This window comes from Lolium perenne, chromosome 4 (genome assembly GCF_019359855.2).
Source record: "Lolium perenne isolate Kyuss_39 chromosome 4, Kyuss_2.0, whole genome shotgun sequence".
Taxonomy (NCBI): Eukaryota; Viridiplantae; Streptophyta; class Magnoliopsida; order Poales; family Poaceae; genus Lolium; species Lolium perenne.
This window is the reverse complement of record NC_067247.2, coordinates 266,834,571-266,859,519: the sequence shown is the minus strand read 5'-3', so window position 1 is coordinate 266,859,519 and position 24,949 is coordinate 266,834,571. Positions and strand designations below refer to the sequence as shown.

General features: G+C 41.5%; 2 protein-coding genes and 1 long non-coding RNA gene across 3 annotated transcripts; all 3 read left to right on the top strand.

The window, feature by feature from the left end:
• The first annotated feature begins 10,410 nt into the window (after positions 1 to 10,410).
• Positions 10,411 to 14,547, top strand: LOC127331565 (alanine--glyoxylate aminotransferase 2 homolog 3, mitochondrial). The gene is made up of 11 exons (XM_071819148.1): positions 10,411 to 10,531; positions 10,614 to 10,823; positions 10,927 to 11,157; positions 11,239 to 11,409; positions 11,508 to 11,611; positions 12,997 to 13,036; positions 13,180 to 13,359; positions 13,446 to 13,671; positions 13,764 to 13,877; positions 13,958 to 14,044; positions 14,143 to 14,547. Exons 2-11 carry the CDS (start codon positions 10,632 to 10,634, stop codon positions 14,184 to 14,186), a joined length of 1,389 nt encoding a protein of 462 aa, XP_071675249.1. The 5' UTR covers positions 10,411 to 10,531; positions 10,614 to 10,631; the 3' UTR covers positions 14,187 to 14,547.
• Positions 11,618 to 12,784, top strand: LOC127331566 (uncharacterized). Its single transcript, XR_007869887.2, has 3 exons — positions 11,618 to 11,947; positions 12,058 to 12,434; positions 12,513 to 12,784. It is a non-coding gene; the product is annotated as an uncharacterized lncRNA (long non-coding RNA).
• Positions 14,548 to 18,531: 3,984 nt separating the features above from the next.
• On the top strand, positions 18,532 to 24,949 carry LOC127331567 (fumarate hydratase 1, mitochondrial). Its single transcript, XM_051357741.2, has 17 exons — positions 18,532 to 18,762; positions 18,910 to 19,027; positions 19,535 to 19,684; positions 19,972 to 20,082; positions 20,166 to 20,249; positions 20,983 to 21,081; positions 21,178 to 21,228; positions 21,307 to 21,356; positions 21,821 to 21,902; positions 22,404 to 22,498; positions 22,590 to 22,656; positions 22,752 to 22,802; positions 23,506 to 23,601; positions 23,795 to 23,893; positions 23,985 to 24,014; positions 24,104 to 24,169; positions 24,515 to 24,949. The coding sequence occupies exons 1-17, from the start codon at positions 18,614 to 18,616 to the stop codon at positions 24,599 to 24,601; spliced, it is 1,485 nt and encodes a 494-aa protein (XP_051213701.1). The 5' UTR covers positions 18,532 to 18,613; the 3' UTR covers positions 24,602 to 24,949.

The window sequence follows — 24,949 nt, the reverse complement described above, 5'->3', positions numbered from 1 at the left end:
CGCAATCTCACATACAGGATTGATGAGCTTCAGGAGCTTATTGAGAAGCTTGTCAGGAATTCATCACCACCATCGCCAAAGGAGTAATTCATCATCGGTATTGGCATCCCCTTGGTTTGTTCCAAGCTTGGGGGAGTGCCGCGGTATCACATCATCACTATCTTTTACTTTTTATTGTCAAGTAGTGTCATATCATGAGTAGGGAAGTTATCATATAAGATGGGTTGCAGTTTGGAAGTATCTCTCCTTTAGTTGGTTATCTATGTATCCCTTGGTGTGAGTTATCGTTATGGAATATTAATGAGAAGTCTTATCATTTACATATTGCACATCTTATTCTAGTTTGCAATCTCTGTCATATGATTTACCTTGTTGTTAGTATTGGTATCACTTTGGGAGCATTGAATAAATCTATTTGGTTTTGGCAAACTTAGCATTGGTCAATAGCAACAACACTTTGAGGGTTAAGTAGAAAAGAGAAATACATGTAGATGTTTCATTGTCTTTCTTTCTTGTTAGCTCATAGCTTATTATTCTGAAATTAAAATTGTTTGTGCTTACAAGGAAGATGCATGATTGTTTCTATCACATGTATATTTGTTTGTTTCCCTCGACTCTTATGCTTGCTAATTAACCTTGCTAGCCAAAGACCTGTACTGAGAGGGAATACTTCTCGTGCATCCAAACCTTAGCCCAAACCTATGTCATTTGTGTCCACCATACCTACCTACTACATGGTATTTTTCGCCATTCCAAGTAAATACTTCATGTGCTACCTTTAAACAATTCAAAAACTTAGTATCTCTTATTTGTGTCAATGTTTCATAGCTCATGAGGAAGTATGTGGTGTTTATCTTTCAATCTTGTTGGGCAACTTTCACCAATGGACTAGTGGCTTCATCCGCTTATCCAATAATTTTGCAAAAAGAGCTGGCAATGGGATTCCCAGTCCCAAATTAATTAAACTAAATAGACACTCCTCCATGGTATGTGATTGATGGACGGCACCCGAAGGACTCGGTTAGCCATGGCTTGTGTAAGCAAAGGTTGGGGGGAGTGTCATCATCATAATAAAACTAAAATAAAAAGGCACTCCTTCATGGTATGAGATTGTTGGCAGGCACCCGAGGATTCGGTTAACCATGGTTTGTGAAAGAAAGGTTGGAAGGAGTGCTACATAAAATAAAATAAAATGGGAGCCGCTCTTTGAAGGTTGTCTGGCAAGGGGGTTAGAGTACCCGCTACCAGTCATTGACAACAACAAACACCCCTCAAAATGTTACTTTTATTCTCTTTATATGATTTCAAAACTGAAAAAAAAGCTCTAGCACATGATTTAATCCCTGCTTCCCTCTGCGAAGGGCCTGTCTTTTACTTTATGTTGAGTCAGTAAACCTATTTCCCTCCATCTCAAGCAAGCATTTGAGTAGTTGTGATCAAACCATTATATTGTGATTTGCTTCGCCATGTCTTTTATTCTTCCTTGTTTAGTACAAGTTTTATCTGAATGAATATAGCTTTGCAAGTTATCAATGATCATGAAGAGACCATTATGATTGAGTATGCAAGTTGTGCCTTATAAACTTTAACATGAGAGCGCTGCTCAATGAGATAAGTATAATCTGTTAATTGTTCTCTGACCAAGAACGAAGTTTGCCATCACCAATTATGATTTCTTATGCACCTTTATTTGTGATTACCTTATACTTGTTTCAAGTTGAGTTATATGAGGAAGTTGACTACTATAATGTCTTGTGCGAATGAATATGATGCTTCTTGTCTGAATTTTATTTATCGACTCTTCACTCCATAAACATGTGGTCCTGTTTATCGAGCTCAGTTTCGCTTGGGGACAAGCGAAGTCTAAGCTTGGGGGGAGTTGATACGTCCAATTTGCATCACTATTTTATATCATAATTTGCTGTTATTCATTGATATATTTCATATTGGGACACAATACTTATGTTATTTCATCTATTTTGCATGTTTCATCATTATTGGAGGATCAAGCACGGAGCCGGGATTCTCACTGGAAAAAGCACCGTCAGAACGCAATATTTCGGAAGATCAACTGTGGAAGGAAATTATACCAAAAATCTTATTTTTCAAGATGACGAAGGAAGCCAGAAGGAGGAGCCAGGTGGACCCAGGGTGGGCCCACACCATAGGGCGGCGCGGCCCATGGCCTGGCCGCGCCACCATGTGGTGTGGGGGCCCCACAGCCCCTTTCGCCTCCTTTTCTTCGCGAAACCCTTCGTCCCGAAAACCGAAGCCACGGAGGGTACCTCGCGAAGAGTTACAGCCGCCTCTGCGGGGCGGAGAACACCAGAGAGAAAAGAGCTCTCCGGCGGGCAGGAATCCGCCGGGGAAATTCCCTCCGGGAGGGGGAAATCGACGCCATCGTCACCGTCATCGAGCTGGACATCATCACCATCACCATCATCATCATCTCCACCATCATCACCGCCGTCTCCACCGCTGGACACCGTCACCGCCGTAGCAATTTGGGTTTGATCTTGATTGTTTGATAGGGGAAACTCTCCCGGTATCGATCTCTACTTGTTGTTGATGCTATTGAGTGAAACCATTGAACCAAGTTTATGTTCAGATTGTTATTCATCATCATATCACCTCTGATCATGTTCCATATGATGTCTTGTGAGTAGTTCGTTTAGTTCTTCAGGACATGGGTGAAGTCTAAATGTTAGTAGTGAACTATGGTTGAGTAATATTCAATGGTATGATATTTAAGTTGTGGTGTTATTCTTCTAGTGGTGTCATGTGAACGTCGACTACATGACACTTCACCATTTATGGGCCTAGGGGAATGCATCTTGTATTCGTTTGCCAATTGCGGGGTTGCCGGAGTGACAGAAACCTAAACCCCCGTTGGTATATCGATGCAGGAGGGATCGCAGGATCTCAGAGTTTAAGGCTGTGGTTAGATTTATCTTAATTACTTTCTTGTAGTTGCGGATGCTTGCAAGGGGTATAATCACAAGTATGTATTAGTCCTAGGAAGGGCGGTACATTAGCATAGGTTCACCCACACAACACTTATCATAACAATGAAGATTATTTAGCCGTATGTAGCGAAAGCACTAGACTAAAATCCCATGTGTCCTCGAGAACGTTTGGTCATTATAAGTAAACAAACCGGCTTGTCCTTTGTGCTAAAAAGGATTGGGCCACTCGCTGCAATTGTTACTCTCGCACTTTACTTACTCGTACTTTATTCAACTGTTACATCTAAACCCCCTGAATACTTGTCTGTGAGCATTTACAGTGAATCCTTCATCGAAACTGCTTGTCAACACCTTCTGCTCCTCGTTGGGATCGACATTCTTACTTATCGAAAATACTACGATACACCCCCTATACTTGTGGGTCATCAAATACCAATAGTGCCTGCACCTTGTCCTAATTAGCTCGGATTTCCATGGATTATCATTGCATTACATATGTTTCAACCAAGTGTCACAAAGGGGTACCTCTATGCCGCCTGTACAAAGGTCCAAGGAGATAGATCGCATTTGATTTCTCAGTTTTGATAGATCTCAACTTGAGAACATTCATACTGGGACAACATAGAAAACAGATAATAGACTCCTCTTTAATGCTTAAGCATTCAACAACAGATAATATTCTCATAAGAGATTGAGGATTAATGTCCAAGCTGAAACTTCCACCATGATACATGGCTTTGGTTGGCGGCCCAATGTTCTTCTCTAACAATATGCATACTCAAACCATTTAATCATGATAAATCACCCTTAGTTCAGACAAGACGAACATGCATAGCAACTCACATGATATTCAACAAAGGTGTAACAGTTGATGGCGTCCCCAGAAACATGGTTACCGCTCAACAAGCAACTTATAAGAAATAAGATACATAAGCAACATATTCAATACCACAATAGTTTTTTAAGCTACTTTCCCATGAGCTATGTATTGCAAAGACAAGGAATGAAATTTTAAAGGTAGCACGCAAGCAATTTACTTGGAATGGCAGAGAAATACCACATAGTAGGTAGTTATGGTGGACACAAATGGCATGAGTTTTGGCTCAAGGTTTTTGGATGTACGAGAAGCATTCCCTCTCAGTACAAGGCTTTGGCTAGCAAGGTTGTTTGAAGCAAACACAAGTATGAACCGGTACAGCAAAACTTACATAAGAACATATTGCAAGCATTATAAGACTCTACACTGTCTCCTTGTTGCTCAAACACTTTTACCAGAAAATATCTAGACCTTAGTGAGATCAATCATGCAATCCAAATTTCAACAAGCTCTACGGTAGTTCTCCACTAATAGGTTTAAACTACATGATGCAAAAGCTTAAACATGATCTATGAGAGCTCAAAACAATTGCCAAGTATCAAATTATTCAAGACCATATACCATTTACCACATGAAGCATTTTCTGTTTCCAACCAAATAGCAATCAACGAAGCGGTTTTCAACCTTCGCCATGAACATTAAAGTAAAGCTAAGAACACCAGTGTTCATATGAAAAAGCGGAGCGTGTCTTTATCCAACACAAGGAAAGCTAGGATCCGATTTTATTCAAACAAAAACAAAAACAAACAGACGCTCCAAGTAAAGCACATAAGATGTGACGGAATAAAAATATAGTTTCACTAGAGGTGACCTGATAAGTTGTCGATGAAGAAGGGGATGCCTTGGGCATCCCCAAGCTTAGATGCTTGAGTCTTCTTGAAAAATGCAGGGATGAACCACAGGGGCATCCCCAATCTTAGACTTTTCACTCTTCTTGATCATATTATATCATCCTCCTCTCTTGACCCTTGAAAACTTCCTCCACACCAAACTCAAAACAAACTCATTAGAGGGTTAGTGCATAATCAAAAATTCATATGTTCAGAGAGGACACAATCATTCTTAACACTTCTGGACATTGCCCAAGGCTACTGAAAGTTAATGGAACAAAGAAATCCACTCAACACAGTAAAAGAGGCAATGCAAAATAAAAGGCAGAATTTGTCAAAACAGAACAGTCCGTAAAGACGAATTTTTTAGAGGCACTTAACAGGCTCAGATGAAAAAGCTCAAAACTAATGAAAGTTGCGTACATATCTGAGGATCACGCATGGATTTTTGCAGATTTTTTTTGATTCTTCTACAGATAGAAAAATGCGAATTCGTGACGGATAAGAAATCTGTTTCTGCGCAGAAATCCAAACCTAGTATCAACCTTCTATTAGAGACTTTACTTGGCACAACAATACATGAAAATAAAGATACAAACGTACTGCTACAGTAGTAACAAGCACCTTGACTCAAATATAAAACAAAAATTGCAGAAATAAAATAATGGGTTGTCTCCCATAAGCGCTTTTCTTTAACGCCTTTCAGCTAGGCGCAGAAAGTGCAAATCAAGTATTATCAAGAGAAGAAGCGTCAACGGAGGAGTTTGGAGTTTTATCAACTATGCATTGTATCTTATCTATGTAAGAAACTCCTCTTTCATTACTATTAGGCTTACTATCCTCCTCAAACAAATTTTCAGGAACAATCCAAGCAAAATTCTTTTCTAGTGCCTCATGCATTCCTATGAGTTTATTAGGTATTGGTATTTTAATCTCCCTCTCACAATTGGTTTTATTAGTATATTTTAGCCTATCCTTTTCCATCTTTTCAAGGGTATTTGCAAAATTGGTAAAACACCCAAGCATTTTATGTTTAATAAAGACTTTCCTAGCTTCTCTAGCTACATCTCCAAATTCTCTAAGAAGGGTTTCTAAAACAAAATCTTTCTTTTCTCCTTCTTCCATATCACAGAGTGTAAGAAACATATGTTGCATTATAGGATTAAGATTAACAAATCTAGCTTCCAACATGTGCACTAAAGAGGCAGTAGCAATTTCATAATTAGGAGCAGGTTCCATCAAGGATCTATCTTCAAAATCTTTAACCGTACTAACATGAGTGAAAAACTCTTCTATATTATCTCTTCCAATGATGGACCCATGCCCTATCGATATATCTTTCAAAGTAAACTTAGGGAGAAGCATGATGATATAAACAAAAGGTAAACTAATAAGTAAAGTAAATGCAAATAACTAATTATTTGTGTTTTTGATATAAAGAAAGCAAACAAAACATAAAATAAAATAAAGTAAAGCAAGACAATAAACAAAGTAAATAGATTGGATGTGAGAGACTCCCCTTGCAGCGTGTCTTGATCTCCCCAGCAACGGCGCCAGAAAACAGTCTTGATGGCGCGTGATGCACACGTCCGTTGGGAACCCCAAGAGAAAGGTGTGATGCGCACAGCAGTAAGTTTTTCCTCAGAAAGAAACCAAGGTTATCGAACCAGTAGGAGATGAAGGCCACGTGAAGGTTGTTGGTGGAGGAGTGTAGTGCGGCGCAATACCAGGGATTTCGGCGCCAACGTGGAACCTGCACAACACAATCACAATACTTTGCCCCAACTTAACAGTGAGGTTGTCAATCTCACCGGCTTGCTGTAAACAAAGGATTAAACGTATGGTGTGGAGAATGATATTTGTTTGCGAAGAACAACAGAGAACAGAGATTGCAGTAGATTGTATTTCAGATGTAAAAGAATGGACCAGGGTCCACAGTTCACTAGTGGTGTCTCTCCAATAAGATAAATAGCATGTTGGGTGAATAAATTACAGTTGGGCAATTGACAAATAGAGAGGGCATAACAATGCACATACATATCATGATGACTACTATGAGATTTAATTAGGGCATTACGACAAATAACATAGACCGCTATCCAGCATGCATCTATGTCTAAAAAGTCCACCTTCGGGTTAGCATCCGCACCCCTTCCAGTATTAAGTTGCAAACAACAGACAATTGCATTAAGTACTGTGTGTAATGTAATCAACACAAATATCGTTAGACAAAGCATTGATGTTTTATCCCTAGTGGCAACAGCACATCCACAACCTTAGAACTTTCTCACATCTGTCCTGAGTTCAATGGAGGCATGAACACACTATCGAGCATAAATACTCCCTCTTGGAGTTACAAGTATCAACTTGGCTAGAGCCTCTACTAGCAACGGAGAGCATGCAAGAACATAAACAACACATATATGATAGATCAATTAATCAACTTGACATAGTATTCCATATTCATCGGATCCCAACAAACACAACATGTAGCATTACAAATAGACGATCTTGATCATGATAGGCAGCTCACAAGATCTAAACATGATAGCACAAGAGGAGAAGACAACAATCTAGCTACTGCTATGGACCCATAGTCCAAGGATGAACTACTCACGCATCAGTCCGGAGGCGGGCATGGTGATGTAGAGTCCTCCGGTGATGATTCCCCTCTCCGGCAGGGTGCCAGAGGCGATCTCCTGAATCCCCCGAGATGGGATTGGCGGCGGCGGCGTCACAGTAACTTTTCTCGTATCGTGGCTCTCGGTAATAGGGTTTTCGCGATGGAGAGAATATATAGGCGAGGGGGCAGAGTCGGGGGACGCTCGAGGGGCCCACCCCATAGGGCGGCGCGGCCAGGGGTGGGGCCGTGCCCCCCTAGGGTGTGGCCGCCTCGTCGCCCCTCTTCATATCCTCTTCGGACTTCTGGAAGGCTCCGTGCAAAATAAGACTGTGGGCTTTTGTTTCGTCCAATTCCGAGAATATTTCCTGTGTAGGATTTCTGAAACCAAAAACAGCAGAAAACAGAACTGGCGCTTCGGCATCTTGTTAATATGTTAGTGCCGGAAAATGCATCAAAATAATGTAAAGTGTACATAAAACATGTGAGTATTGTCATAAAACTAGCATGGAACATAAGAAATTATAGATACGTTTGAGACGTATCAACGCCTCCTTCCATGATGACAGGAAAGCAGGTGCAGCAGGGGCGATTCTCCGTGATATCGATGGTCATTTTATAGCTGCCTCGTGTTGTCCCATACCGCATGTGTCGACTCCAATGTTAGCGGAGGCCATAGCTCTAAGGGAGGGACTGGAATTGGCGTCTCGACTGAACTTATCTAGGGTCCAAGCCGAATCAGATTCTTCTGATGTTATTAAGGCTTGCAATGGAGATGAAAGGTGGTGGAGTGAAGCGTCGGCTGTCTTCGCAGATTGCATGGACTCATTGGCGATAATTGGTGAGGTTTCCTTTAATTTCTGTCCAAGAGAAGCAAATAAAGTAGCTCATGAGTTAGCAAGGTTTGGTCTTGAGAATAGTTTATCTTGTAATTGGGCCAATGAACCCCCTAGATTTTTGCTAGGCTCGTTGATTAACGATGTAACGATACACTAATTTTGGCAGCAAGTTTCAGACGCACTCTTTTCCTTACAAGGGTACCTAAGGGGACTGGAAGGTTTTTAATGAGGCGGCTTGCTAGCCTAATATATATGGTTTGTTCAAAAAAAGAGTTAGAAAAACCATCTCAAAAAAAATGAGCAAACCCCCTTAGTTGATTAGCCTTTTATTTACGTGAGAAGTTGCTTAGCTTCTTAAAGGAGAGGGAATGCAGCAAATCTATTACTCCCTCCATTCCATGAAAGTTGTCTGAGATCTTTTAAATTTTGGATGTATCTAAATGCTATTTAGTGTCTAAATACATTTAAATTTTGACAAATATCAACCTCGTGGGATGGAGGGAGTATTTTTTTTATGTGGGAAGTTGATTAGCTTCTTAAAGGAGAGGGAATGCAGCAAATCTATTATCTTGTGATGGTGAATGCACCAAATATAGTGTGTGCATCTTTATAAAGCTAGATCAGATTGAATAACTACAGTGGCAAACAGATTTGCATAGTCGTCCAAATTAACTTTCTTCAAATAATGTATAGCACTATGTATCATGCATAGAATTAGACCTACTATATGAGCCCGCAACACATACCTACATGGACCATGAGCCTGTTTATACATTTGCCCATGCCATTGGTTGTTGTTAATTGATGTCTCGTCACAATTAACTATACTTGCTTGATTGAGATCACTACAGTTTGTTCCCTAATCAATGTCACGCCATACACGTCTGAATCCAATCCATGGGTTTGTTTAAGGGAAGCGCTGCCGTGTGTCTGTCGATACGCGCAACCTGCTAGTTGCATTTCAGCTACTTTCCTTAGTATATAGACAGCGCAGATTGTGATGAGTAGGCAGCTGTAGGCACATCCATATCCTCCTACGTACAAAGGCAGAAGGAACACTCAATCGACTCACCGCATTTCTCGTCAGAAGGCATTTAGAATGTAGGGAACTAGGGATACATGATATGAACTGCATATACCTACTGTCTAAACCAATCAAATCGCAGCAGCCACGGCTGTGGAAAAAAGGGTTCAGTTCAACCCTTAAAACACCATGGTTGATTTTTCAAACTACTACTCCCTCCGTCTATAAAAAGCTTCCCAATTTTATCTGAGGTATATAGACATGTTTTAGATATATAAATTCATCCGTATCTACAAAAAGTTGTGAAACTTATTCTTAGGAACGGAGGAAGTACTACATTTGCATCGGAGGAGGATGTTCGATATGTGAAGCAAAGTAAACTATTCCCTCGGTCCATAAAAGTATATCGAAAATTTATCTAGATTTAGATATATCTATATACTAAAAAGTGTTTAGATACATCTGAATTTAGATAAACTTGCGATATTTTTTTATGAACAGAGGTAGTACTTCAATTTAGACACTTAATACTATCTCTGTCTGTAAATAGACGTCTCAAATTTTATCTAAATCTATGTATTTAGACACTAATTAACATCTATTTATAAACGGAGGGACTAGTATATTTAATTTAAACAAATTTAAGATATCTTTCGTGCAACGGAGAGTAATAGCGACTGCGCCGGTTGCCGGTTTCTTTCGAAACCATTTTTGTGACAGTAGCAAAAAAAAAACATGTCGAAATCAAACTGCATGCGGCGACAATGTCTTTTTAGGACGCATCGAAGGAATATATAGAAACAAACGCGTCATCGGCTTATCACTTGTATACCTCGCTTCTGTTTCATCCTTTCGTCTTTCCAACGGCATTCATCTTCTTACGGTGTGTCTAGGTTCAGTGAACCAGTCCGAGTTTCGACGCACTCAGGTAATGTTACATCGGCTAGCTAAAACTAGACCGCACAGTGTTCTAACCCTTTTCTGCATGCGAGCCCAATTCCGATCGCACGGCTAACAAAAAAGGGAAACTGTCCAGATTCATGGGAACAGCAGGTTGCTAACTGTATCTCTTCCCTCTGTTCCTGGGGAGGTTCTAACGGGAGGCTCAAAATTTCTATGGCTGCTGCATCATGCATGTAAATAACTTTACTGTTCTATTGCGGCAATCGAGTCACAGATTAATATAAGTATTTCGAAGCGAAACAAGAGTGCTTTTTTGCAGGTTGCGCCACGTTATAAACCCCTTCCCACCCCGGCTCCTGAAGTCTCCCACCTCACACTTGCTCTCCTTCAAGAGCTACACCCAAAGGAAGTGAGCTCGACGATGATATAGAGGAGAAGGAAACATACAAATTTTCTTGAGCTGGTTCTTCAGGTCAATTCACATTTGAGGTAGAGCCATATATATCATAATATCAAGGCTCGTTGGAGAACGCATAGTTTGTTGGATTCTTCAGGTGGGTACGTACCAAGAGATGCAAGGGGCTAGGATGGCTAGGCGATCATTCTCTAGGCTCGCCGCGGCGGTCAGGGTGCCGGCGGAGGTGCCCAGAATGCCGGCCTTCGACCACGTGCCGCTGCCCTACGACGGGCCGAGCGCCGTCGAGATCGCCCGGAAGCGCGCCGAGTTCCTCAGCCCGTCGCTGTTCCATTTCTACTCTAACCCCGTCAGTGTTATTCTTTCTCGATCTCTCAGTCGGAAGAACCATTATCTGAAAAAAGGTAAATCAGTTGGAGCTCTGCTGAAACGATTAATTGGTTTCCTTGCAGCTGAACATTGTGGAGGGGAAGAAGCAGTACCTGTACGACGAGCACGGGCGGCGCTTCCTGGACGCGTTCGCCGGCATCGCCACGGTGTGCTGCGGCCACAGCCACCCGGACATCATCGACGCGATCACCACGCAGGCCAGGCGACTGCAGCACTCCACCGTGCTCTACCTCAACCACGCCATCGCCGACTTCGCCGAGGCGCTCGCCGCCAAGATGCCCGGCGATCTCAAGGCACGCACATGCCAAATTAAACAGCTGCACGAAACATTTGCTCGTTCATTGCCTGACGGAGTGTAGTATAAAATCATATAGGTTGTCTTCTTCACCAACTCCGGCACGGAGGCGAACGAGCTCGCGATCATGATGGCGCGGCTGTACACTGGCTCCCACGACATCATATCTCTCAGGAACTCCTACCACGGCAACGCCTCCGGCACCATGGGCGCCACCGCACAGAAGAACTGGAAGTTCAATGTTGTTCAGGTATGATCAAGAGAATCGCGCGCCTCGGCACGAGTGATACGAGTTCATCACCGGAACTCTGAACCTTTTCTTTGATCGTCTGATTTGCATTTCTGAAGAGTGGCGTGCACCATGCCGTGAACCCGGACCCCTACAGAGGCGCCTTCGGCTCCGATGCCGAGAAGTACGCGCGAGACGTGAAGGAGATCATCGAGTTCGGCACATAGTTGCAGGGTTCGGGATCGGTGCCGCGCTCCGCGATCCTGGGTCGATCGATCCGGATCGAGGATCGGGAACGTGATGGGATCGACGCGATTCGTTTTTGGGTCGCGATCCCGTTCGTGGCCTTCCAGTTTCCATTAGCGATCCTGAAAATCTGGAATTCTAAACGTAAAAATAGTAAGTCCAAGCGTTATATTTGGGCCTATTAATACTCTTGATTATGGGCCTCTTTTTCCTTGTCTCTTTGTTTCTCAGCACCGCCTCTTCGTCTCTTGTCTCTGGATTCAGCAAGTCTGGATCCAAGGATTTCATCGGTCCAAGTCTCCAAGATCATCAGGTACACATACTACCAAACCGTGTCATCTTGTTTGATCTATAGTTTCTATACTCAAATCCATAGCTAGCACTTAGCAGTTCATTGTTTGCTTTGCACTTCGCTGAGATTAGATTAGAAGATGCCGTTTGGGCGTAAACTACTGGCCCGAGATGCTGGCGGTTCTGAAGAAGAATATGAAGATACAAAAGTAGAGAGAGATGATGAAGTTGATCTCTCCGATGGGGACGAGGCTGATGCGGATGACGAAATTTATGAAGAAGAAGAAGCCGAGCAAGATGCAGGAACATACGCTTTTATTCATAGTGTAAAGAGGAACATCTTGAAGACAATGACATCAGATAAGCTCGTCTATATCCATGCAAACATACGCTCATCGGCTGAGAGAAACTGGAGTACATACTCCTTTATTCATAGCGTAAAGAGGAACAAACTGAACACAAAGACAGCACATAAGCTCGTCTATATCATTAAGACTAAGAAATGAATGGTATTGCTATCTACTTTTTTTTACTAAACATGTTTGTATCTTTGCTGAAACATTGATGCTTAATTTCTTTTCTCATAGGTACAAGAAGTACGTGAAGAATATTGGAGATTAGAATCATTGGATAACTACTTTACTGGAGTACTGGAGCATGGACTGGGAGGTCAATCATCTGAAGCATATGATCTGAACTTCTGAAGTTCTCAGCTTGCTTAGCTTTTCCAATATTATGCATTAGCCGTATATGTTTCTATGTACTATGTACTGTGGCTGTCAACTTGATACACTTCTAGCCTAAAGTTGTGAACTTATGTGTTGAAGTCTAAATTTCTAAGTTATTATATTACTCATCAGCCCAAAAGTATTTGGATGGCGTACCACGTTCCACTCTATCGATCCGGGGTCATCGATCCAAACCAAAGTGGATCGCGATCCACGATCCAACTTGGCGTACCAGAGATGTGTACCCTTGACCGATCCTTGTTCGCTGGCATGGCGAACCTCGTACCACGATCCCGTTCCACGATCCGAGCGATCCGGTTCGTCGGCAACTATGGTTCGGCACCACTGGCCACGTTGCTGGCTTCATATCCGAAGCTATCCAGGTACGACGTACTTCTTCTCGGATCCATCGCTGTCCTTACCAAAGCAGAGTTTTTCTCTCAGTCAGAACTCATGATAGTAGTGCACAAGTGGAGATGACGCGAGCAGACCTTGAAGCTTTCTTTTTCGCGGGTCCTAATCGCAGGGTGTTGGTGGGATCGTTGAGGTGGCGCCAGGCTACCTGCCACTCGCCTACGACACGGTGAGGAAGGCCGGCGGCCTCTGCATCGCCGACGAGGTCCAGGCGGGCTTCGCGCGCGTCGGCAGCCACTTCTGGGGGTTCGAGACCCACGGCGTGATCCCTGACATCGTAACCATGGCAAAGGTGCACAGAACAACGACGCGCGCCTTGTCACTTCTCTTCCTTCTTTATTTCCTTTCCTAACCACTCGTTTGCAACTGGCGACGCAGGGCATCGGCAACGGCATCCCTCTGGGCGCCGTGGTGACGACGCCGGAGATCGCGCAGGTCCTCACCCGGCGATGCTACTTCAACACTTTCGGCGGAAACCCTCTCTGCACGGCCGGCGGGCTCGCCGTCCTCAAGGTGCTTGAGAAGGAGAGGCTCCAGGAGAACGCCTTCATCGTCGGCTCCTACCTCAAAGACCGCCTCCGCGGTCTCCAGGAGAAGCACGACAGTATGTGCATGCATCTGATCTTCACCACCTGGCTCTTAGAAGATTTAACTTTCGAAAGATTCCAACAGACTTCATTTTTTTTGCTCTGGCAGTCATAGGTGATGTGAGGGGAACAGGCTTCATGCTTGGCGTCGAGCTTGTGACCGATCGGCAGCTCAAGACTCCGGCGAAAGACGAGATTTGCCATGCCATGGAGCACATGAAAGGTACTAGCACGAATTCTTTTGCTTCGACCTGTTGCAAAAGGTTGCTGTTCTGATTTCTTACCATCTATTTCGGTGAGCAGATATGGGCGTTCTGGTCGGGAAAGGGGGATTTTACGGGAACGTTTTCAGGATCACTCCCCCGCTGTGCTTCACCAAGGAAGACGCTGGTACGATGTTTCACCCAGTTCGGTTCCTATGCTGCATGATAGTATTTGGGCACGTGTTGCACATGAAACTGAAACGTTCTGTTTGGTGATGAATGCAGATTTCTTCGTCGATGTCATGGACATTGCGCTGTCAAAACTCTGAGCTGCTGAACCAGAACTTGCTATGTGAGGTGGTAATGTACATAGGGATAGGGGTCTTTGCTCATGTCTGAGAACTTCACCTGAATTCGACTGAAGCAACCGCAGTTTACTTCAGATTACCCTTTGAAAACCTATTTTGTGTAATGGTACAATAGCTACCGGGCCGGGGTTCCTTTTGGTCAGAGGTCAGGTCTGAACACTTGAAAGTGACGTGTCCGAAATCTGATGCAAACTTGTATGCATTCAGATGTCCCAAAGTGACATCTGTTCTTGCCTTTGAAACTGCGGATATCCCAAAGTGATCCACATCCACTCAGTTCATAATGAATGCCAACTGAATTGAAATGTTATCTGTGAACAAAGTATTGTTATAAATACGTTTTACATAAGATTACCAAGACATTCACGCAAGATCCTGGCACGTCACAAAAGGAACCATTTTATAGTTGAAACCTACTTCCCTGTGGCATGGACACTTCTTTCTTATCGCCCGTCGCCCTGACGCAGGAACATTGTTGTTATATCATGGTCGACACGCATGTGATGTCTTCCATGATTATATACACTAGCACCAAACATGTCAATCTCTAGCAGTTGAAAAAACTTCTATGTGACGGTTTTACAAACCATCTGACCTTTTATGAGTTTTATCGGAAAAGGAACCATGTGGTCTCACACGATTAATGAGCTAGATCCGCTAGAGTCTCTACATCTATTACAAGCCGTTCATGTGGTTCAACTGGTTGTGATGTTGTCTCATGCCTCCCAGAGGCATACCACAATACCGAACATGATTAATTATCTGTCATATTCCTTGCCTGCATCAATATATACATACAATAAATGCTCAAATATCATATCAAATTCATATTTACATGTGAACACATCATATTTGCAATCAACATTTCTCAAACTATTCAATAAACATTACTGTATATATAGTTATGTTTGTATATGAAATGGTGGAAAATATTACATAATTATGACCTTCATTTACCATGGACTAAAAAAATATTCATTTTTTTTTGGTTACATGTTGCCTTGGTGACTAGCACATTGTGTCCAAACTTTCTTGCCTCATCATTGGATGGGTAATGAGATGCCAAAAAATAAATAACATATATCCAAAGTTTTTCCAAGATTTTACTCATGTATACTCAAAATGGGCATACATGTATGAATCTCATCATTCGATGGGTAATGAGATACTAAAAACAAATAATATATATTCATAGTTTTTCCAAGATTTTACTAATGTATACTCAAAATGGGCATACATGTATGAACAGATAAATATAAATCTAAGTAAGAATATTAGGTTCAAAAGAATATAGTGAAAAATGATGGGACAAACACCACATCATTCCCAACTTATTCTTCTCCATTGTTCTCACCATCTTTTTATACATTATCACCGAAATAGATCATTTTCATCAATTGTGACATTGTACACATAGGACAGAACACTCTAAAAAATGGCTTATGCGGTGCAATAAAATATCGGGATAGCAATGAGAAGAAATATGTCTCCCCATGGCTACCCAAAAATGAATAATATATTCTGTTTTGAATAAAATTACATAATTTGTTATCTTCTTTATATGTAAAAATCTGTATAGTAACCATAGGAGCGGTAACATGTAAATCGGATTAAGCACAATGTTCCCTCAACAAAAAAAAAAATTCCCCTGTAATATCATATGATTGTGAACAATGCACACTTATAAACTAGACATAATAAGAGCACACTTACAATCGACGAGAATAGTGTGGTAGGATAAAGTTGTTATTTGAAAAATCTAGTTTAAAAAACCAGTCCCTTCGTCCCAACAAAAATGTCGCAGATTTATCTAAATTTGCACGTATCTATGCACAATAGATATATCCAAATTTTTAGACAAATATACAACATCGTCCTTTCGGAGCAGAGGGAGTTGTATAAGCCGGCCTCAATATTATCCAACTTAGTATGGGTTTTACAGTGTAGGTCTAACAATTTTTCTTTGAAGTACTAATTCCAACCAAATACTTGAAAAAAAAAACTTATTATCATATTATTATGTGGTTTTATATTATTGGCAAATGGAATTTGGATTAACATACACAATGTTTAACAATTATGTACAGTAAAATAGGATTAACACAATTAAACATAAGCAAAAAAGATAACATAATCAAGATACAAACACTGACAATAATACAATGCAATTCGGCTAGGGTATATCAATTAACACATCTATGTAAAAACCTTACGCGGCTTGTCTAGGGATACCAATATATCCTACATGCAGTCAACACATAACAATGCAAAAACGGCTAGGCCATTCACTTAAGACATCAACCATTACTGGGAACACGCCACAAAGGTTACACCATGCACATTGGCGCAGCTAAAAGCATCGATATGGATGACTAGAGGAGGGGTGAATAGGCGACTAACAATTTTCTATTACCTTTTCCAATTTTGTGGCTTTGCAAGAAAGTAAGTTAATTGGATATGTAGTAAGGTAAACAACCTATATGACAAGTAATCACAAAGTAAATAAACAAGATACAAGTAAGTAAAGGATAGAAATAACCACAAGGTGTAGACGAGGATGCATTTCGGGTGTTCCTTCCTTTCAAGGGCTGGAAAGTACACCTCGTTGGAGAGGTGTGGAGGCAGAAAGCTACCAATGGTGCCACAAAGGCTCACCTTATTCTCCTTATGAACACAACACAAAGGTGAGCACATGATACACTAAGTCGCGGCCTTAAAGGCATGGTGACCAAACTCTTTACAAATAAGGTTGGGGCAATCTTCACAACTCAATTGGAGGACACCAACATAACCACAGAGCTTTAAACCATGATGAGTGAGCTTCAATGACACTACCTCTTATGTCTAGGACTCCAAAGAACCCAAGAGTAATAACAATACAACATCCACAATAGATTGCAAGGGGCATCTTTGCTTTGGCAAAACCCTATGTCTAGTTCTTTTTCCACCAAATCCCAAGAAATCAAGGACTTTAAAGAGCTATGGTTGGAGATCTTTGGAGAAGAGGACTCACTTTATATTGGGGCTCCCTTCCAACCGCTGCGTGCATAAACGAGACGACCGGTAGTACCGGCAAGCGGGGCAGTACTACTGCCCACCATGTACTGCCAGCCGCCCAATCATGAGGCAATTGTACATGGAGTGGTACTACCACCTTACTACTGGCCTACTAAGCTACTACCGCTCAAGGTCTAGGTGGTAACATGGGTTAGGAGACCCGGTCCAGTGGTAGCCCAATACTAGGGGCAATAGTACCGGCCTCCAACCTGGTACTATCGGACCAAGAACAAAACCCTCCACCGCTAGCCCAATGAGCGGGCAATACTACCGGGGGTTGCCCCAGTACTTCCGGTCCTAGGAATTTGCAACATGTTGATAAGGAGATGAAACTCCTTAAACCAATGGGAAGGCTTTGGGGTGCAATTTAGGTTTATGTATGAGAAGTTGAAGCTGAATCCACCCATACCTTTTCTGAAGCGGACCCCCTCTTGATAGTATGGCTTTCGTATGACTCAAACAAAACGAAAAAGATGGGGAACCGTCTTGCTATTATCCTTTTCAAAGGGCCTCGAACTGCCTTGTGCCATCAAAGAATTCAACATATATAGCCTATGCACACCATTATTCAAGTAGTTACGTTGCCTTCTACACCAAATCCACTTAGGAAGGAAAATGCACTTTCAACAGCGTGCGATATCAGGTTTTTTCCGATAAGGGGTATATATTATTATCAAGAAGATACAAGGTTATAGTGTATCGTCAGCGAGGTCGAGGTACAAGGGGGTGGACACTCCGCCAGTGACCATAACTTCCTCATCCTACGACGTGGCGAGAATGGTAGGTGAACAAGTCGAGTTGCGATGGACGACCAGCTAGCTAGATCCAACTACCTGACACCGTTATGTGGTTTGAGGAGCGGAGTGGGCACAACAACACATTATATACGAAGGAGGGGAGGCCAACATAGAGGCGCATGATGTCTGCATCTGTATTGCCATTATGGTGCGTTGTTGCAGATGCTAAGTGTAATTAGTATCTTATTCGTGATATTAATATATTCTCTTTGTAGAAAAAAAAGCTAAATAAGCTGGAGTTTGCTGATGAAGAATTTTCAACCGTAGAACAGGCAAATATATTTGGAAAGCAGTTTCGAGGAATGAAGATTCAGCAAAGAGAAAAACCAACGAGAACCAACTTTTCCACCAAGGCAAATCTGCAACAACCCGGCACCACCCGATGCAAATCGCACGTGCGAGATCAGACCATCAAATCCCTCCTTGTACAGTACTCCTCCTCATTCCTCCCTTCCACCACCCCCGCCCCGCCCGCCTTCCCCACCCGTTCACCAGCCGCCGCCGCCTCCCTCCGCTCGGCGGAAAGCCCACGAGATGGCGATGGTTCTGCGCCGCCTCGCGGGCGCGTCCGGCTCGCCGTCGGCGGCCGCGCTGCTGCTCCGCCCCGCGCTCACCCGCCCGATCTCCACCGGATTCCGCGAGGAGCGCGACACCTTCGGCCCCATCCGCGTCCCCAACGACAAGTACGTGCTCGCCCTCTTCATCTCCCAGGGGCTCGTGCTCATCGATCCTTTCGATTCGCACCCGTGTTCTGGCTTCTGATCTGTTCGTGTTACGGATGGCGTGGTTGATCTGGGCTGTGGCTGCTGCTTGTCGTGGTTTTTTGTCAGGCTGTGGGGCGCGCAGACGCAGAGATCGCTGCAGAACTTTGACATTGGCGGCGAGCGCGAGCGGATGCCCGTGCCTATCATCCGCGCCTTTGGCGTGCTCAAAAAGTGCGCCGCTAAGGTATATACAATAATAACGCCCTAATGCCTATGTGTGATGTGTCTGTGGGTGGGTGGAGGGCAGCATTTGATTGATAGCTTGTCTTCACGGAGCACTGCGAGCTTGGAAAGCGATTTCTGACTCATGTAGGAAATGCTGCACGCCCAATTTTGTTTTCTGTACAATTAGGTAACTACTACTAGCATTTGACAGTAGGAGATCCCTATTCTGAAATTACTAGATCATTCTGGCTGCGATTTGATATACTAGTTTTATTACAACTTTAATACTACTTTGTTTCATATAGTACATGGCAAAAGTTAACTGAACGCTATGTTGGTAAACTTTTCGCACGTTGTTTTTAGAAAATAACAGACTGCCATCTTGATAACATTTAGAAATCTTATTTGGTGTGCAGTTACAAGATTCTGAGTAATTCAGCATTTCGTCTGGGTACTTTGTAGGATGCTTAGCTTACGTGTCATGTATGCCTGGAAGCCTTACTACTTTATGATTTGACTTTTCAAGGTGAATATGGACTATGGCCTGGATCCAACGATTGGGAAGGCAATAATGCAGGCAGCTGAGGAGGTTGCAGAGGGAAAGTTGGATGATCACTTTCCGCTTGTTATCTGGCAAACTGGCAGTGGCACACAAAGCAACATGAATGCCAACGAGGTTTAAGTCCTACACATGCTTCTTACATGTAACGTTTATTCATTTAATATTTAGTTATCTATAGCTATTATTGTTACCAAAAATGAGCTCGTAATGCCCGCCAGATGTGACTAGTTAGTGTTGTACTGTGCAAATAGTACACCCTAATTGCCTCTTTCTGTACTTTCTCTTGGTTTTGAATACAAAAACTTGATAAACACCTTAAGCTATTTCTCATGTCAACATGCTATGAGCTTATGCTGGTGTTCATACTTTGCACCATTAACATTTATCATCTGTTTCTCCAGGTAATTGCTAATAGGGCAGCTGAGATACTTGGACATAAGCGTGGTGATAAGTTTGTACACCCTAATGACCATGTGAACAGGTCACAGTCCTCAAATGATACATTTCCCACTGTAAGTGTTCGCTACTTTCTTATATCCATTCATTTCGCTGTTTCCTTCTGCAGATGTATGAATCTTGTTGATGCTGTTTCCAGGTTATGCACATAGCAGCAGCTGTAGAGATCAATTCAAGGTTTATCCCAAGTTTGGATCAGTTGCATAAGTCACTTCATTCAAAGGTTGAAATATTAGATTTCCTTTTGTGAGAATATTAGCTACCGTGCTTGTCTCGTTCCTTTACTCGGTTACAGTTTGTAAAATCCCGTGTCCTAAATCACAGTTACCTTCAAAAGTCTCCTTGTTATCTTATCTCAGGTCCTTTAGTGCGTATTCTAGCAGCCTAGATACATGCATTCAAATTCAAATTCTCATGTAATCTTATCTCAGCTCTTTTACTGTGTATTCTAGCAGCCTAGATGAATGCATTAGAAATTCAAGTCTCCTGTAATCTTGTTTTTTTTGCTTGTTTTCTAGCAGCATAGATAAATGCATTAAAAATTCAAAATATCTAGGTATCTGTCTGGCCAACCTTGGATATTTATGCTATTAATTGAGTAGTGGCCCACTGTCCTTTATTTGTTCAAATTATGAATAAGGCTTTAATCTGGTTTCCACGGGCCACATATCATTTGAGAGTCTTCTTTATGCTAATGGATATAAGCTAATAGCTGGTATATGATTATAACCAGCTCTCTTATATGTCCTTGCTTGCAAATTATCCGCGAATGCGTTAACAGCCACAGAACACATGTATTCACCATTTCCCATACTTTATCATAACCCCATATTCTGGTTTGGTCTTTGGATGACATGTTATTCTGTTTGTTATCAGTACCTAGATGGCATATGGTTTGGTTGTACATATAGCATGGGTAAATATAATCTGATAAATTTGCCAACTCTGTGGTACAGTCTGATGAGTTCAAAGACATCATTAAAATTGGGCGTACGCATACCCAAGATGCCACCCCGTTGACTCTTGGGCAAGAATTCAGTGGTTATGCTACACAGGTAGGAATTCTCCCAGCATTTATTATCGCCTTATTGATCACTATGCAATTTGGATTGTCAGAGAGGCTTATGGATTGTAGTGTACTGTATTTGCAGGTGAAGTATGGAATTGATCGAATTGCATGTACCTTACCAAGGATGTATCAGGTACTGCACTAATGTTCAATCCCTTCTCAAATGTTAGGCATACATGAGTATCTGCTGATCATTTTCGCTTGTGTGCAGCTTGCTCAAGGTGGGACTGCAGTTGGCACTGGCCTGAACACCAAGAAAGGGTAATTGCAGTTCTTTTGTTTTGCGTAAATTGTTACATTATTTTATTTATTCTTGTTGTTTGTTAATTACCTCCCTTTCATAATTTCCTATTAGTCTCCTTTGTGTAGAGTATCCATGTAGCCATCTATCCAGGGTGTTATGACCATAACAATCCAGATGAAACAAACTGTTAGTTTAGAGTATATCAGTTGCTCTCAAGTGACAAGTATTTCTGTCTTAACTCATTTACATTGTTCAAAATAAGTAGTACTCCCTCCGTTCCATATTAGTTGTAGCTGATTTGGATGTATCTAGACACATTTTGTGCATAGATACGCCTGAATCTGTGACAACTAATATGGGACGGAGGGAGTATAAGTTTACTACTGTATGTTTTTGGTTGGTTATTCATTCCTTGCATTTCTCAAGTTCTTTGTGCATGCCATTTCTTCTACATGCTTAAAATGTCATCTCTTTTTTTCAGATTTGATGTCAAAATTGCTGCAGCAGTGGCCGAGGAAACAGATCTACCATTTGTGACAGCAGAGAACAAGTTTGAAGCTTTGGTTAGTTGTTATGTTGACACAACCTTAAATCGCCAATAGGGTTTGTTAGTTGGAGGTTCCATGCAAATTCATTTGAAATTACTTGTGTAATTGAGATGTGGGACATATGTTCCCACCAAGTGTGCAGAAGAAACTGCTCTTTCATATCCCACCAAATATTTTCGGAGAAACTGTATATTTTGTATATTTTTAATTAACACACAGAAACATGGAATGATGGCAATTGTCAGCAAAGATGATTTGTTGATGATCCTTAGTAGTTATTAACCCAGGGCAGTTAAGGAACCATTTACTTAAAAAGTTACATTTATGCTAGCTGTTGAGCTTTGTTGTCTGTAGTAGCAAATGCTCCCCTTTTCTTGTTTTATTGCTAGGACTGTGCCGGTCGAATATGACATTGCCCCAAAACCCCACACAGAGACACACAACTTTTATGGCTACGATTTGTTTGGTCTAGTATTTCATATTTATGCGCTAATCTCATATTTTTCCCCATAATAGGCAGCACATGATGCTTTTGTTGAGAGTAGTGGTGCCGTGAACACAGTTTCTGCATCTCTTATGAAGGTAGCAAATGACATACGCTTGCTGGGAAGGTCAATACTCCAATCTTCTTGTCTTGTTTTTGTAATCATATTTTTCTAATATTTTGGGAACCTGCTTTTAACATTTGCTATATGATCACAGCGGTCCTCGTTGTGGACTTGGTGAACTTATCCTACCAGAAAATGAGCCTGGGAGCAGCATTATGCCTGTAAGTAGCATATCACTAACATTTGGTTGTTTCAACATGTTAAACAATTCGAGCTTTGTTGTCTAGATTGATTTGTAACTACTTCTTTCTTTCAGGGAAAGGTTAATCCTACCCAGTGTGAGGCTTTGACCATGGTTTGTGCTCAGGTATGCTACTTGTACCTTATTTTCTTGTTTGAGTATATCGAATCTACATTTGTTTTTAGTCTAGATGCTTTTATGCAATTTGATCTATGCTTTTGATGAACAAGTGCTGCTTGTCTGAAATATCGTTTATTTCCCATCAATTATTAAATCGTTTCTGTGGTCACTATGCTATTCTGTTCTACTAATCCTATATACTCATTATATTTTTTATGTTCTTCCTAATAACTTATTTATTTTCTGTCAAGCTGGATTAGTTAGGTATGCAGTAAGACCTTCTGAGGCATAGGTACTCCTGAGTGTTTGCAGGAAGTAATGGAGAGATTATACTTTGTTTGCACAATGGCTTTTACGCTGCTTGAAATTAAACGTTTCATAAGAAACCTGAGCATCTAAATAGGGATTGGTTGCAAACAATTACGAGTTACATACAGATTAAAGATACTATAATACTATGGCTTGTTCCATCTAGCTTCTGTTCTGCAATGCAATATCTTCAGAAATAAACCATGCATACGCTACCTGACTGGACCTGTCTCTGAACCCCATGTGTATTATCACTCTTTTGTTTACATCATTATTGCTAAAGTATTGGGTATATATGGCAATCCTTTGGTGGTATAAGAAATTCTCCGTGGCCTACTGTTCAACTGAATATTGTATTGAATATGGTAATGAACTCTTGTTTGTATTCGTGATATCACAGGTTATGGGTAATCACGTTGGTGTTACAATTGGTGGATCAAATGGGCATTTTGAACTGAACGTTTATAAACCAATGATTGCTGCTGGATTGCTTCGAGTATGATCTCTATTCTCTATGCATTATACAATATCTTTAATAATGTCTGTACTTACATTTGAATAATCACACTAGACCCTCGTGAAAGATAAATCTGTGTGCCTCTTGTTAACGTGAGTTGCCAAATTATCTCATTTTTCTGTTATTTCTACCACGCTATAATCTGATTGATGTGCCATCCTTTTTCTGCCAGTCATTGAGATTATTAGGCGACGCATCTGTGTCCTTTGAGAAAAACTGTGTCAGGGGAATAGAAGCAAATCACAAGAGAATTTCACAATTGTTGCATGAGGTAACTATGTTGATTAAATTTTTTTTGATGCACTATCCTTATTTTACATTCAGACTATTATAGTTGATTAATTTCTGTCCTTTGTGCCCAGTCTTTGATGTTGGTGACATCCTTGAACCCTGTAAGTAAATTGCATTTTGCATTGTCTTAACTTCATTTTTGCTATAAAACTTGTGAGAATTTATGCTTAATTCTCCAATATATGTACAGAAAATTGGCTATGACAATGCTGCAGCTGTTGCTAAGAAAGCTCACAAGGAAGGAACAACACTGAAGGTTATTATTGCATTTGTTCTGTTTGCTTTGTTCCCTGTAGTGCATTTACTTCACATTAGTTTTAAGCTCATGTGTGCACTACATGCCTCATGTCTTGGCTGGAATGCGAGAATCATCTAGTTTCTGTAAGGCATATAATCGTGTATTTTTTATTAGAACGCTAAATACATTGACATCTAGACTTATTACATTACCTGCTATTTGGTTCTTGATCACCTGTTTTTATGCTATTCAATCATGTATCATCATGTTAATGTACTGCATGCTGGCGCCATGTACTTTAAACGATAGCCATTGTCCACCGTAATTATATTAATAATTCTTTGATCTTTTCCTTTTTGCCAGGAATCTGCTTTAAGCCTTGGAGTTTTGACGGAAAAAGAATTCCATGAACTTGTTGTTCCAGAGAAGATGATTGGCCCTTCTGATTAATAGCATCCTGTTATGTTTCTCTGGAAGTGTTCAGGTTGCCGCTTCGTGGTTACTAGCTCATCCGTAAATAAAGCAAGCCAGATTTCACATCTTCAGTTCCTCGCACCACTGGAGAGTTAATTTTGCACTACCGGTGCCGGAGAAGAACATTCTTTTCCTGTTATCAACACAGGAACAATGTGGTTCGATTAATTGGAATAGGTGCCCTTTTCTTGGATATTATCATCACGCCAACTTCTTACCACTTGGCAAATGATCATATAATAAGTGATATGGTGTGAAATTTAGTTACCATTATTACTCTGGAGGACAAAAAACTGAAAAGGAGAGTTCTAGATTCTTTCATTA

Excerpts from the sequence above, each read along its gene's own strand:
- LOC127331565 (XM_071819148.1), top strand. The coding sequence starts at position 10,632 with ATGCAAGGGGCTAGGATGGCTAGGCGATCATTCTCTAGGCTCGCCGCG. Across the intron at positions 11,158-11,238 it reads AGATGCCCGGCGATCTCAAG|GTTGTCTTCTTCACCAACTC; the intron begins GCACGCACATGC and ends AAAATCATATAG. Across the intron at positions 11,612-12,996 it reads GAGATCATCGAGTTCGGCAC|CACTGGCCACGTTGCTGGCT; the intron begins ATAGTTGCAGGG and ends ATGGTTCGGCAC.
- LOC127331567 (XM_051357741.2), top strand. The coding sequence starts at position 18,614 with ATGGCGATGGTTCTGCGCCGCCTCGCGGGCGCGTCCGGCTCGCCGTCG. Across the intron at positions 22,803-23,505 it reads TGACCATGGTTTGTGCTCAG|GTTATGGGTAATCACGTTGG; the intron begins GTATGCTACTTG and ends GTGATATCACAG. Across the intron at positions 24,015-24,103 it reads TGGTGACATCCTTGAACCCT|AAAATTGGCTATGACAATGC; the intron begins GTAAGTAAATTG and ends ATATATGTACAG.